We start from the raw sequence: 14,635 nt of genomic DNA, 5'->3' as shown, positions 1-14,635 counted from the left end.
TGCCAAAGAATGCTCCAACTACCGCACAATTGCAATCATCTCACACGCTAGTAAAGTCATGCTCAAAATTCTCCAAGACAGGCTTCAACAATATGTGAACCGTGAACTTCCAGATGTTCAAGTAGGTTTTAGAAAAGGCAGAGGCACCAGAGATCAAATTGCCAACATCTGCTGGATCATGGAGAAAGCAAGAGAGTTCCAGAAAAACATCTATTTCTGCTTCATTGACTATGCCAAAGCCTTTGACTGCGTGGATCACAATAAACTGGAAAATTCTGAAAGAGATGGGAATACCAGACCATCTGACCTGCCTCTTGAGAAACCTGTATGCAGGCCAGGAAGCAACAGTTAGAACTGGACATGGAACAACAGCCTGGTTCCAAATAGGAAAAGGAGTACGTCAAGGTTGTATATTGTCACCCTGCTTATTTAACTTATATGCAGAGTACATCATGAGGAACGCTCGGCTGGAAGAAGCATAAGCTGGAATCAAGATTGCCAGGAGAAATATCAATAACCTCAGATATGCAGATGACAGTGAAGAGGAACTAAAAAGCCTCTTTGTGAAAGTGAAAGAGGAGAGTGAAAAGGTTGGCTGGAAGCTCAACATTCAGAAAACAAAGATCATGGCATCTGGTCCTATCACTTCATGGGAAATAGATGGGGAAACAGTGGAAACAGTGTCAGACTTTGTTTTTCTGGGCTCCAAAATCACTGCAGATGCTGATGGCAGCCATGAAATTAAAAGACGCTTACTCCTTGGAAGGAAAGTTATGACCAACCTAGATAGCATCTTAAAAAGCAGAGACATTACTTTGCCAACAAAGGTCCGTCTAGTCAAGGCTATGGTTTTTCCAGTGGTCATGTATGGATGTGAGAGTTGGACTGTGAAGAAAGCTGATCGCCAAAGAATTGATGCTTTTGAACTGTGGTGCTGGAGAAGACTCTTGAGAGTTCCTTGGACTTCAAGGAGATCCAACCAGTCCATTCTAAAGGAGATCAGTCCTGGGTGTTCATTGGAAGGACTGATGCTAAAGCTGAAACTCCAATACTGTGGCCACCTCATGCGACGAGTTGAGTCACTGGAAAAGACTCTGATGCTGGGAGGGATTGGGGGTGGGAGGAGACAGGGACGACAGAGAATGAGATGGCTGGATGGCATCACCAACTCAATGGACATGAGTTTGAGTGAACTCTGGGAGTTGGTGATGGACAGGGAGGCCTGGCATGCTGTGATTCATGGGATTGCAGAGAGTCGGACACGACTGAGTGACTGAACTGGACTGAACTGAGAGTCATTTAAAGTGTCAAGCAAGTTGGGCTTTTAAATAAGATGTGATAAAGTATCCTAATCTTAACTTTTATACAATTATTTTTCGTTGGCCTGTAAAACTCATTTTTCTCCATCTTTTGAAGCACCTACAATAATATTTCAGAAGGAATTTGGAAGATGTCTGTGCGTCCTTCGTGGTATCAGACTGTCGAGTCAGCAAGAACTACCTTTCAGAGGAGCTAAGGGTCCCTCTGCTGGTGAGTAATGAGAATTCTCCCAGCTCAGTGGGTGGCAGGGGTTCAAAGCAGGGAAAGATTGAAAAATTTCATTCTGGATTATGGCCTTGAGTGTTAACCCTGGACTGAGGTAGTTAATTGTTTCAGGCTTTTCAGTTCCAATCAGTGGAAGGTTCTGGGCTGTGTAAGCATGTGCTCTGGAACTGAAGACTGGTGAAGGGATCCTACTGTCCTAATTTGTTCCCTTAACGTTTCATCGACCCTGAACAGCCTTTGTAGCAGTCCTATATATTGAATAAGTTAGTTTAACAATGTTAAATTTAAAACAGCGTTTGTTATTTTTTTCCTTATTGCAAATAAATATATGATTACTGTAGAACATTTAGAAGATATAGATAAGGCAAAAGAAGAAAATATCATACCCCACCCTTAGTTTAGCCCATTAGACACTTTGATTTTATATCCTTCCAGTGTTTCTTGTTTATAAAAATAATTTTTAAGTTAAATAGTTTTAGAACAAACTACTTTGTGCCCCTCCCTGCCTTTTTACAGTTTCAGTTCCGTTCAGTTGCTCAGTCGTGTCCGACTCTTTGAGACCCCATGAATCACAGCACGCTAGGCTTCCCTGTCCATCACCAGCTCCCGGAGTTCCTCAAACTCACATCTGCTTAGTTGGTGATGCCATCAGTTTCACCTAGGTAAAACTGACATACAATTAAATTCATCCATTAAAAATGTACAGGTTGATGAGTTTTCATAAAAATATGTATTTGTGCAACACCATCATAGTTAGGGGCTTCCCTGATGGCTAACACGGTAGAGTCTGCCTACAATGCCGGAGACCTGGGTTCAATCATAATTAAGTTTTAGAACAACTCCATACATTGGAGAAGGAAATGGCAACCCACTCCAGTGTTCTTGCCTGGAGAATCCCAGGGACGGGGGAGCCTGGTGGGCTTCCATCTATGGGGTCACACAGAGTCGGACACGACTGAAGTGACTTAGCAGCAGCAGCAGCATAAAGTTCTTTCATTCCTTTTATGAGCTATAGTCTGCTTTGAATTGTGAATATTATTCATTTGAAGTATCTTTTACAACATCATTTTAATGACCCTGGTATTGGTTTGTATAGTTATACCATGATGTATTGGACAATTAGGCTACTTTGTTTCTTACTACTAAAAATTCACCAAAGAAAAATCCTTATAACTAACTCATATTGTACATTCATTATTATTTCTTTAGGATTAATTTCTAGAAGTGGAAGTGCTGAGTCAATGGTTATAATTAGCTCTGTTACGAAGCTCTGTGTTGTTCAGTTACTAAGTCATGTCTGACTCTTTGTGACCCCATGGACTGCAGCATGCCAGGCTTTCCTGTCCTTTGCTGTCTCCTGGAGTTGCTCAGACTCACATCCATTGATTTGGTGATGCTCTCTAACCATCTCATCCTCTGTCGCCCCCTTCTCTGCCCTCAGTCTCTGGTCAGAGCATTTTATCTGTCTGTTCACGGTTACATATCTAGGTCTGAGAGCAGGATCCAGCACACAGCATGCAACTAAGGAAATAACCGGTGAACTGGCTGAGCACCTGTTGCTATACTGCATTCCATCAGAGAGATGCCAACTTACGCTGTTGGCAACAGTGTGTGATAATTTAATAGAATGTATTTCTGTTAAGAATAATTTTAATAGGATGTATCCTAGATTTTCCAGGACAGATCTACTTAAAAATATTCTGTCCTGTTAGCCCATTGACCCAAGGAAATATCCCAGGAATTCTAATATTTTGGCATCCAAATGAAATCTCTTTTAGGTTTTCCTGTTATACTCACACAGTCATACCAAAAACAAACAAACAAACAACTCTTGTCAAACTGTAAATTTTGTTTTTTGAATAGAAAATGTTATTTATTTCTGCCCCAATTGTAAAAATTATAAAGAATGGCAAATATTTTTAGACAGTTTTGAATATTCAAGGTAACACAAAATTACTTCAGATCTATTTCATTGAACAGTTTTGGGAGCCTTCACTATCTTCATTACTTTTTCCTGGCATGTTATAGTTTTACATTATAAGCCACTGTCTCCATCAGTGTGGAACATGTATTTTCCTTTTTCTAAAAGAGAAAAAGTAATGGATTACATACACTTAAATATGTTAAGATAATACATGTTATGATATTTATATTTTTCCACAAAAAAAAATTGCAACCTCTCACCAAGAAAGAGGGTGTGATATCAGATGTTTTTTCAGAGTAATCCAGGGGATCAGGATTAGGATCCTTAGGAAAACCCAGATCTAATCAAGGTTCCCTGGGGGATTGCCAAATTATTCCCTGAAACTGAAAGGTCATTGTCATCTGCTGCTTCTGGACTCTTTCACAAACAATAAAAGATAAAAAGAATGCCACTTAAGTCACATAAACTCATATGCTTATTGCTGAGCGGGCTTATAGGAGGTCAGAGGGCAGCCCTGTGTTAAATACCATCTTTGCTTTTATCCCTCCTGCTGAGGCCCAGGCAGCTTTTAGGTGCCCCAGGTGGGGGCAGCAGAGTGCAGCTGGTTGCTAGAGAAATCACCCCCAAGGCACCTGCTGCTGCTGCTAAGTCGCTTCAGTAGCGTCCAACTCTGCGACCCCATAGATGGCAGCCCACCAGGCTCCCCCGTCCCTGGGATTCTCCAGGCAAGAACACTGGAATGGGTTGCCATTTCCTTCTCCAATGAATGAAAGTGAAAAGTGAAAGTGAAGTCGCTCAGTCGTGTCCCACTCTTCGAGACCCCATGGACTGCAGCCTACCAGGCTTCTCCGTCCATGGGATTTCCCAGGCAAGAGTACTGGAGTGGCATGCCGTTGCCTTCTCCCAAGGCATCTATTTACCAGTTAAGAATTAGGAAAGGGAAACCATACTATGACTTAAACTTTTTTACTGGTCAGAATTCAAAAGATGTCAACATTTCTAGCTGCTAAGGATGTATTAGACCAAAGCAAGAATAATTTTGATATCTGTGAAAAAGTAGTTTGCGATGAGCTGTTTAGAAAACGTAGAAATTTCATTGTCGAAAGCCCTTGAAGCCTTTCCGTTTTCTTTTTCTTCCTGTGTCTGTGTCACATTCACTGATATCTGAAGAGGACGAGAATACAGAGTTGTGGAAGGCATTTCTGTTCACCTGGGCATCGTATAACTTTAGGTCCTTCGGGGAAAGTAATTCTTGGCAGACATTCCAGGACCATGTATAAGTAGAAAAGGTGTCATAAAAGGACTCATTTTTATTCTCTATTCCAATCAAATCTCCACGAATCTTCCGCCAGAGGTTTAGCATTTGTTTCCTGTGCTCAAGGGCAATTCCCAGGTTATAGGTGTCTGTAGCTCTCTTTACCTATAATGAGAGAGCAGTAGTTTGTAGTAGTTACCTCAAAATATCTTTGGTTTCTGGACTGCAATTCTAGATACCCCAAAGGTTATTTTTTCAAGTTACTTGAAAGTCACTGAATTTATATATTAGGTAGTGCCTCTTGAGGACACATGAGTTAGGAGTTGATGGACAATGGAAATGTATTACTTAGGAGTAGTGAGATATTAAGAAATTTTATAAGAATTTTAAAACACGGTAGACTAAAACAAGGAGGAAATGTGGGATGGAGATGGGCTCTTAGTTCAACAGAAGTGCCAAGGATGGCACTCTGTCCAGCCTAGGGCAGGGAGGGAGAAGATGCTGAGCTAAGGAGGTCCACAAGAAAAATGAAATGAAAATAGCTCAGTTGTGTTCGACTCTTTGAGACCCCATGGACTGTAGCCCTCCAGGCTCCTCTGTCCATGGAATTCTCCAGGCCAGAACTCGAGTGGGTAGCTGTTCCCTTCTCTAGGAGATCTCCCCAATCCAGAGATCGAACCCAGGTCTCCAGCATTGCAGGCTGATTCTTTACTGTCTGAGCCACCAGGGAAGCCCGGAGGTCCACAAGGATTTCGTTAAATCTAGGGAGTAAGTGGCCATGGGAAAGTATTCCAGGGAGAGGAGATAGCATAACAAATGCTCCAAGGCAATTCATCCCAGAGCTGGTAGGGGAGTCCAGGCCCTAGGGTATCACTAAAGAGTTAACTTTGAGGAGAGGCAAGTCAGGTGTTGTTGCCATAATCAAGCCCTAAGACTTGTTCTCAGTGAGGCTGGGGAGAGCCCTTTTGTCAGGAAAAGTCATGCTGTAGTGAGACACTTTTCTGTGGGAAGTGTGATGAGACCCTCAGTTGTGTGGAGCAGAAAATACAGTTGAAATACGCTGCCATTGCCGAGAGGGAAGCATTCATTTCTTAAGCAGGACAGTGACAGGTTAGATACTCTTAGGACCCATTCTCCACAGCAGCTGTGTGGAGAACGGGTGGAGCTGTGAGGAAGGGATAGCAGGTTGGAAGTTGTTGTCCAGGTGAAGCCTAACGAAGGCTTCACTTTAGGCAATAGCAATACTATGGAATGAAGGGGACAGATTTGAAAAATCTTTGGGAAAATGGGAGTAGCCAGATTTGGTGATTAGATGTGGGGAGTGAGGAAAAAGCATAACTTAAGGATGGTTGCCAAATTCAGATTTAAATTGAAGAAAGTGGGGAAAACCACTGCACCATTCAGGTATGACCTAAATCAAACCCCTTATGATTATATAGTGGAAGTGAGAAATAGATTTAAGGGATGAGATCTGATAGATAGACTGCCTGATGAACTATGGACAGAGGTTTGTGACATTGTACAGGAGACAGGGATCAAGACCATCCCCAAGAAAAAGAAATGTCAAAAAGCAAAATGGCTGTCTGAGGAGGCCTTAAAATAGCTGTGAAAAGAGAAGTGAAAAGCAAAGGAGAAAAGGAAACATATACCCATTTGAATGCAGTTTCAAAGAATAGCAAGGAGAGATAAGAAAGCCTTCCTCAGCAATCAATGCAAAGAAACAGAGGAAAACAATAGAATGGGAAAGACTAGAGATCTCTTCAAGAAAATTAGAGATACCAAGGGAACATTTCATGCAAAGATGAGCTCAATAAAGGATAGAAATGGTATGGACCTAACAGAAGCAGAAGATATTAAGAAGAGGTGGTACACAGAAGAACTGTACAAAAAAGATCTTCACGACCTAGATAATCATGATGGTGTGATCACTCACCTAGAGCCACACATCCTGGAATGTGAAGTCAAGTGGGCCTTAGGAAGCATTACTATGAACAAAGCTAGTGGAGGTGATGGAATTCCAGTGGAGCTAGTTCAAATCCTGAAAGACGATGTTGTGCAAGTGCTGCACTCAATGTGTCAGCAAATTTGGAAAACTCGGCAGTGGCCACAGGACTGGAAAATGTCAGTTTTCATTCCAATCCCAAAGAAAGGCAATGCCAAAGAATGCTCAAACTACTGCACAATTGTACTCATCTCACACGCTAGCACAGCAATGCTCAAAATTCCCCAAGCCAGGCTTCAGCAATACGTGAACAGTGAACTTCCAGATGTTCAAGCTGGTTTTAGAAAAGGCAGAGGAACCAGAGATCAAATTGCCAACATCCACTGGATCACAGAAAAAGCAAGAGACTTCCAGAAAAACATCTATTTCTGCTTTATCAACTATGGATTGACTGTGTGGATTACAATAAACTGTGGAAAATTCTGTAAGAGATGGGAATACCACACCACTTCACCTGCCTCTTGAGAAGCCTGTATGCAGGTCAGGAAGCAACAGTTAGAACTGGACATGGAACAACAGCCTGGTTCCAAATAGGAAAAGGAGTACGTCAAGGTTGTGTATTGTCACCCTGCTTATTTAACTTATATGCAGAATACATCAGGAGGAATGCTGGGCTGGAAGAAGCACAAGCTGGAATCAAGATTGCCGGGAGAAATATCAATAACCTCAGATATGCAGATGACACCACCCTTATGGCAGAAAGTGAAGAGGAACTAAAAAGCCTCTTTGTGAAAGTGAAAGAGGAGAGTGAAAAAGTTGGCTTGAAGCTCAACATTCAGAAAACTAAGATCATGGCATCTGGTCCCATCACTTCATGGGAAATAGATGGGGAAACAGTGTCAGACTTTATTTTTTGGGGCTCCAAAATCACTGCGGATGCTGACTGCAGCCATGAAATTAAAAGACGCTTACTCCTTGGAAGGAATGTTATGACCAGCCTAGATAGCATATTAAAAAGCAGAGACATTACTTTGCCAACCAAGGTCCATCTAGTCAAAGCTATGGTTTTCCCAGTGGTTATGTATGGATGTGAGAATTGGACTGTGAAGAAAGCTGATCGCCAAAGAATAGATGCTTTTGAACTATGGTGCTGGAGAAGACTCTTGAGAGTCCCTTATACTGCAAGGAGATCCAACTAGTCCATTCTAAAGGAGATCAGTCCTGGGTGTTCATTGGAAGGACTGATGCTGAAGCTGAAACTCCAATACTTTGGCCACCTCATGCGAAGAGTTGACACACTGGAAAAGACTCTGATGCTGGGAGGGATTGGGGGCAGGAGGACAAGGGGATAACAGAGAATGAGATGGCTGGATGGCATCACCGACTCGATGGACATGAATCTGAATGAACTCCAGGAGTTGGTGATGGACAGGAAGGCCTGGCGTGCTGTGATTCATGGGGTCGCAAAGAGTCGGACACGACTGAGCGACTGAACTGAACTGAATTTTATAGCACAGGGAGCTATAATCAATATCTTATAATAACCTATAATGAAAAAGAATCTGAAAAAGAATATATTTATATTTATATGTGTATGTATAACTGAATCACTTTGATGTATACCTCAAACACTGTAAATCAACTGTACTTCAACTATAGAAAAAAAGAGTGAACCTCAGGAAAAAGAAGAGAGAGGAAAGACACAGAAATAAACAGAATTGAAGATGTAGTATCGTAAAGGCTAAGAAAGTGAAAGTGTTAGTTGGTGAGTTGTGTCTGACTCTTTGCAACCTCTTGGACTGTAGCCCACCAAGCTTCTCTGTCCATGGAACTCTCCAGGCAAGAATACTAGGAAAGGGTAGCCATTTCCTTCTCCGAATTCTTTACCATCTGAGCCACCAGAGAAGCCCCACTGTAAAGGCTAAGGAAGTAGAATGTGTCTCGGAGAGCTTGATCATTAGTGTCAAATGCAGAAGGCAGCTGGCATAAAATAAATACACCACAGTTTGTTTCTGGGAGACAAAAGTTGCTAAGAAGAGAGGGCACAAAAGCAGACATGCAGCACAGAGTTGTGGTTAAAGTGTGGACTCTTCAGAATCCAAGTTACCCATGCTTATAATTCTGGTTCTATTACTTTCTAGTTGCCTGCCTTTGGGCAAACCATGTAACCTCTCTGTGCATATCGGTAAAATGACAAGGAGTAACAGTGCCTAACTCAAAGTTTTGTTGTGGTAAGTAAATGAATTAGTACCTATAAAGTACTTGTAGAGTACTTATAGAGCACACTGCCTGGCACCTAGGAAGCATCATTAAACTACTATTACTATTATTCTTTTAGCTGCCATAATAAAGATTTAGTCACTCATAACAATTCCCTCTCTGAATACTTTACTACCTTAACTAGTTGCTGTCTCCAGCATGAAACAAATGAATGCCCCAGAAATGATGCTGGGTACAACTCTAAACGAGAAATGATCTGGTCTTAAAGACAGAGAACAGAAGAAAAACTCTTGGTTTTATGGTTGTAGGGTGTATGTGCTTAGTCATTTCCAACCCACTGCAACCCCATGTCCATGGGTCCACGCCCACTGCCAGGCTCCTCTGTCCATGAGATTTTCTAGGCAAGAATACTGGAGTGGGTTGCCATCTCCTCCTCCAGGGGATCTTCCTGACCCAAGGATAAAACTGGTGTCTCCTGTGTCTCCTGTATAACAGGCAGATTCTTTACCACTGAGCCACCAGGGAAGTTCTATGGTTGTAGTAATGAAGTGGAAAACATTTTTGTCAATGGTTTCTGGGAAGGCATTCAACAGTGAATACTCACATGTGGTTTAATAGCAGCTGCATCAGCCACTGTCCAGTTCTGCTTTCTCTTGAGTATTTGATCAATGGCGAGGATATCAGTTGGGCAGCCTGAGGTAGGGTCAACGGGTTTTATATTTGCTGCCTTTATAAACGTTTAAAAAAGAAGGTTAGTAACATATTTTAGTTGAATTGCATAACAAAGACAAAGTACACAGAAATATACTGTATTATGAAAGGGTATGTATGTGATTTATAAGATTATTTCTACACCACTTGTCAGTTGTTTCAGGGCACCTGGTATAATGCCATGTGTAAATGGGCATCAAGCAAACTTTCTTTCTTAATAGTGAAGCCTAGTCTGTGGGGTCACACAGAGTTGGACAGGACTGAGGTGACTTAGCAGCAGCAGCAGTCATAAGACAAGTATAGACCAGAGGATGGTTTATGTTAGGGGTGGATGTAGGGAGTAGAGAGGCACCAACTCCATTCTTGCTCAAACTTCCAAAGCATTGAAAATGACTGTGTCCTCCACAGAGCACAACCTGTACTACTTCCAAAATTCTCACAGGGAACCAGCCATCTGTTTTTCCCTGTTCCTGGGCTGCTGAACAGTGTTGATGGAAATCATATAAATATGCAGGTTGCTTTCTTTAAAAATGTGTATGACCCAGGCTCATCCAGGTCCTCAGTACTGCTTGACATTACTTTTCTTCATTTGCAGCTCTTACAGCTCTCACAGAGGCTGCTGGGAAAGCCAAACCTTTAAGCTCCCTTAGCTAATGATCTTGTCTCTTCAAGTCTATCTAACATGAATTCTTTTTGCTTTTCTTTCCACCTTTGCATTTCTCCATCCTTTAACTCATTTTTTCCTCCTTCCCTCTTATATGTGAAAGTTTTTCCTAATTTTCAAGGTCTCTTTGTGTATCTTTATTTATTCACCTCCCTTCAATTTACTTCTTTTCAGCTCTGGTTTTATGGGTGTATGACCTGTGTAATTACACAGGGCCTTGTATTTAGAAGGGCCCCGAGTTTGGTTTAATGTTTTACATTGCTGTTTTTAAATTTTTAACTATTTTTGGACAAGGGGCCCTACATTTTCATTTTGCACTGGGCCCAGCCAGTCATGTAGCCAGTCTTGCCTCTCTTCAAACATCTTCAGTTTCTCTTTAAGCAGTGGTTTTCAGTTTTGGCTGCATAGTGGAACTTTAAAAAATTCTGAGGCCAGGGCCCCATTCCCAGAGATCTGATTTAACTAGACAGAGTTGTGGCCAGGGCAGCAGGACTGTAAAGGCTCTCCCTGGTGATTCTGTTGTGCAACCAAGATTGAGAACCAGAGTTCTATGGGTTCTTCCTCCTGGCTACAAAAGTGCTCATCTCTTACATCCTGAAACAGATTTTTATAGACTCCAATTCTCCATCAAGCTAAGTTTCATGTTTCTCTTCCTGTTACAAAAACAGTTAAATTTTTATGAGAGGATTTGATCATCACTCCCCACTGCTCCTTTGCATTATCAGTTTCTGAAAAGACATGATAAAAATCTTCCACTGTGATTATGGATTTGCTTATTCATTTAATATTTATTTTTACCATGTGTAATGCCTTAAAAAGTCTAAAGCTAATCCTTATTATTCTGTTAAATATCACCTTATCTGTCAATTTGTTAGGTACATACAGATTCAGAATGGTTTTATCTTCCTGATGATCGAAATTTTTTTTAAATTGAAGTATAGTTGACTTTCTACATTAGTTTTAAATGTACAAACAGTAATTCAACATTTAACAGATTACACCCCATACAAAGTTATCATAAAGTATTAGCTATACTCCCTGTATTGTACACTACATCCTGTAACTCATTTTATATCTAGTGGTTTGTACCTCTTAACCTCCTTTACCTATTTTGCTCCTGTCCTCATCCTTCTCCCTCCTGGTAAACAGTTTGTTTTCTGTATCTGTGAATTTGTGTCTGTTTTATTTTTAAGATTCTCCTGATTATTAAAAACCATTAAATAGCATCTTTATCTTTATATTTTCCTTAAATTTCCCCCCCTCTAATATATGGATAACAGCTTATTTTGATTTGTATTTGCCTGATATATCTTCTTCTGTCCCTTTATTTTCAAGTTTCTGTGTCATAATTTAGGTATAAGGATATATATCTTAAAACTACTTTAGAAAAAGATAAATCAGCACCCTTTCTTTTAAACTTGAAAATAATTTTTTCTTCCTTCCTCCCTCCCTTCCCCTTATTATTTTTTTTTAAACTGGTGTCTTTAATCGTTTCTTGTGTTACTGATATATTTGGATTTTTCTGCCTATTTTGTTTCATAATTTCTATTTTCTCATGTTCTCTCTTTTTTCTTATTTTTTTTTAATTCCTCTATGGTTTAGCAATATTTATTTTAGTTTTTACTGATTATCTTCATATTTTTTAACATTTACAATTAATGCAACAAATTATAGATTTAATCAATATCATAAGCCTCTCCCCAAACAATAAAAAGAACTTAGCTTTCATTCTGAGCACCACCCTCCTCATCTTCCATGTTAGCATGGTGTAGTATTTTAGTCCTTATTGTCTGATACTCTCCAAACCAGTACTTCTTTTTTTATTTCAGTATATAAATGTTTAATTCTAATTGCTTCTTTGGGTTTTCATTTTCCCAGGTATATGTAAAATTTAATAAAATGTGTATGCTTTTCTCTCTTTTATCTCTCTTATGTCCCATGTGTTTTTCAGCTTTTTGGTCTTGGGCAATCTAATATGGAAAGATAATGTCTCAGGGTAGTTTTAATTTGGATGTTTTATGAAGAGTGAGATGAGTACCTTTTTATGTTTCTGAGAACTGTCTGCTCGTATCTTTTGCTCATTTTTATATAGGTTAGTTTTTTCTAATCATTTTGAAGCTCTCTGATGTATTAGAGAAGGTAGCTCTTTGTATTATGAGTTGCAAATGTGACTTTTTTCCCATGTAGAATTTTTAAATTATTTATTTTTTGACTGTGCCACACAACATGCAGAATCTTAGTTCCCCAACCAGGGATTGAACCCATGACCTTTGCAGCAGAAGCATGTTGTCTTCACTGGACTGCTAGGGAAGTCCCTGAAACTTGAAAGTTTCATTCCTTGGTTTCTAAACAACATTATAGTACATTAGATTAGATGTTATAATAGACTAGATTAGAATTATAGTATTATACATTTTCAGCAATTTTAATGATTTGTTTAAATGAAATATTTATTGTTGTTGTTTAGTCACTAAGTCATGTCCAACTCTTGTGATCCCATAGACTATTCCCAGGCAAGAATACTGGAGTGGGTTGCCATTTCCTTTTACAGGGAATCTTCCTGACCCATGGATCAAACATGTGTCTTCTGTACTGGCAGGTAGATTCTTTACCACTGAGTTATGAGGGAAGCCTTGAAATATTTATATCTGGACTTTAAATTTAGGAACATGGCTATGGAGTCTGGTTTGAAATATCGTGACTGAAAATATTTGTCATTAGTAAGCACATTACTAGTTCTATTAAGTTAGAACTTAAAAACCTGAATATTAAATGGATATGACATTAAATGGATATGACATAATCCAAATCTCACCTGTGTTTTCCAGTCTTTTTTATGGAAAAAATAGTTCTCAAAGAAATTCAGAGGCTCCTTTCTCTTCAGCATTTCTAATTTCTGTATGTCTTTGAATGGCTTTCCCATTACCACTCCATCCACATTAGGAAACAGTGGAAAGATGGGTATTTTTGAATACGGGCTATCTGAAGGAGGATTGCATTCTGAAAAGATAAAAACTGGTATCACGAAAAAATGTAAGAAATTCCCATAGAAGACATAAATGTTGTGCCTAATTTGCTCTTTGCCTATTCATCTCCTCAGTGGCCCTGTCACCCCTTCTTCATTCTCCTGCTCCCACCACTCCACCCATCCACAGACTTTCAGCTTCATCCAGGTGTCTAGGGTTTCAGGTAAAATGTACATTTGTTTCAAATGATATCTGTGTGACAGCCCAGTCATTCAGAATAGGCTGTGGCCCTACTCTTAAAGCACTTGGCATCTAGTGTTTATTTCTGACAAGTAATATACACATACATCCTTTACAACGGTGGGGAGAAGACAAATGACTCTTACTCTTGAGCTCGTCAAGAAGTTTAAATAAATCTTTTTCTTTCATTATTGCAATCCGAGCAGCATTAGCGAAGGCAGCTGTGCTTGAGCTTGGAGGTGTGCATATGTCTGGCTTAAATCTCCTTTTTCCATAACCCATAGTATCGGGGCTCCACACCATTCCTGAGGTGGTTTCCCGGAATTTTCTTCGGAAATAGCTAGGAAATAAAGGTAATTCAGAGATGGTTAAAAAGTGCCTGACTGTTGGACAGAAAGAAAAAGAAGTCAATTTGCAAGTTATATATGCCGAATATGTTTAAGTTTAATTTGTCTAGTCATTTAATATCATTTATATGACATTTATTCGGAGAAGGCAACCCACTCCAGTATTCTTGCCTGGAGAATCCCATGGGTGGAGGAGCCTGGTGGGCTGCAGTCCATGGGGTCGCGAAGAGTTGGACATGACTGAGCGACTTCACTTTCACTTTTCACTTTCATGCACTGGAGAAGGAAATGGCAACCCACTCCAGTGTTCTTGCCTGGAGAATCCCAGGGACGGGGGAGCCTGGTGGGCTGCCGTCTATGGGGTTGCACAGAGTTGGACACAACTGATGTGACTTAGCAGCAGCATGTGACATTTATAGAATATCTACTGACATTTTCCACAGACCACTTGGTTACTTTATATATGCAATCCCTGGGCTCTGGCTTCCTTCCTCTGCTCCAAGACTTCCCAGTCTTGTCTAGAAAAACACCTAGCAATTTTGATCTCTGACAAACCCTTAAGTAGTATCAACTTGACTATAAACATTAGGCATGCTTACTACTATATTATTTTGTGGTTTGTTTTTAAAATTGAAGTGCAGCTTCTGTACAATATCATATGCTACAGGTGTATAATATAGTAATTTTATGTTGGGTTTTAAAATGCAACATTTTTTAAATTAAAAGAAATTCTCATTGCAGAGAATCTGGAGGAGTTAGAAAAGTATAAAGAAAATGTTACCAGTAATCTTATTATCCACAGATGTCCACAGTAAATCACT

At 40.0% G+C, this 14,635-nt stretch overlaps 1 protein-coding gene across 4 annotated transcripts in view; it reads right to left on the bottom strand.

Annotated features, from left to right (window-relative positions):
* Positions 1-3,434: 3,434 nt before the first annotated feature.
* Positions 3,435-14,635, bottom strand: part of EFCAB3 (EF-hand calcium binding domain 3) — a 52,302-nt gene continuing 41,101 nt past the window's right edge. For 3 of the 4 annotated variants that reach the window (XM_088829191.1, XM_088829192.1, XM_088829193.1), the window contains 4 exons: positions 13,614-13,807; positions 13,077-13,261; positions 9,491-9,613; positions 3,435-4,889 (listed from right to left, as the gene is read on the bottom strand). In XM_088829191.1, coding sequence (XP_088685317.1) covers positions 4,563-4,889; positions 9,491-9,613; positions 13,077-13,261; positions 13,614-13,807 — 829 coding nt within the window. In that variant the 3' untranslated portion in view covers positions 3,435-4,562. The remainder of the gene's footprint in view (positions 4,890-9,490; positions 9,614-13,076; positions 13,262-13,613; positions 13,808-14,635) is intronic. The other variant, XM_088829190.1, reaches the window with a different exon arrangement.

The sequence above is a fragment of the Moschus berezovskii genome, chromosome 20, assembly GCF_049115385.1.
Source record: "Moschus berezovskii isolate FMDL1 chromosome 20, NW_MosBer_1.0, whole genome shotgun sequence".
Taxonomy (NCBI): Eukaryota; Metazoa; Chordata; class Mammalia; order Artiodactyla; family Moschidae; genus Moschus; species Moschus berezovskii.
This window is presented reverse-complemented; position numbering and strand designations above follow the sequence as displayed.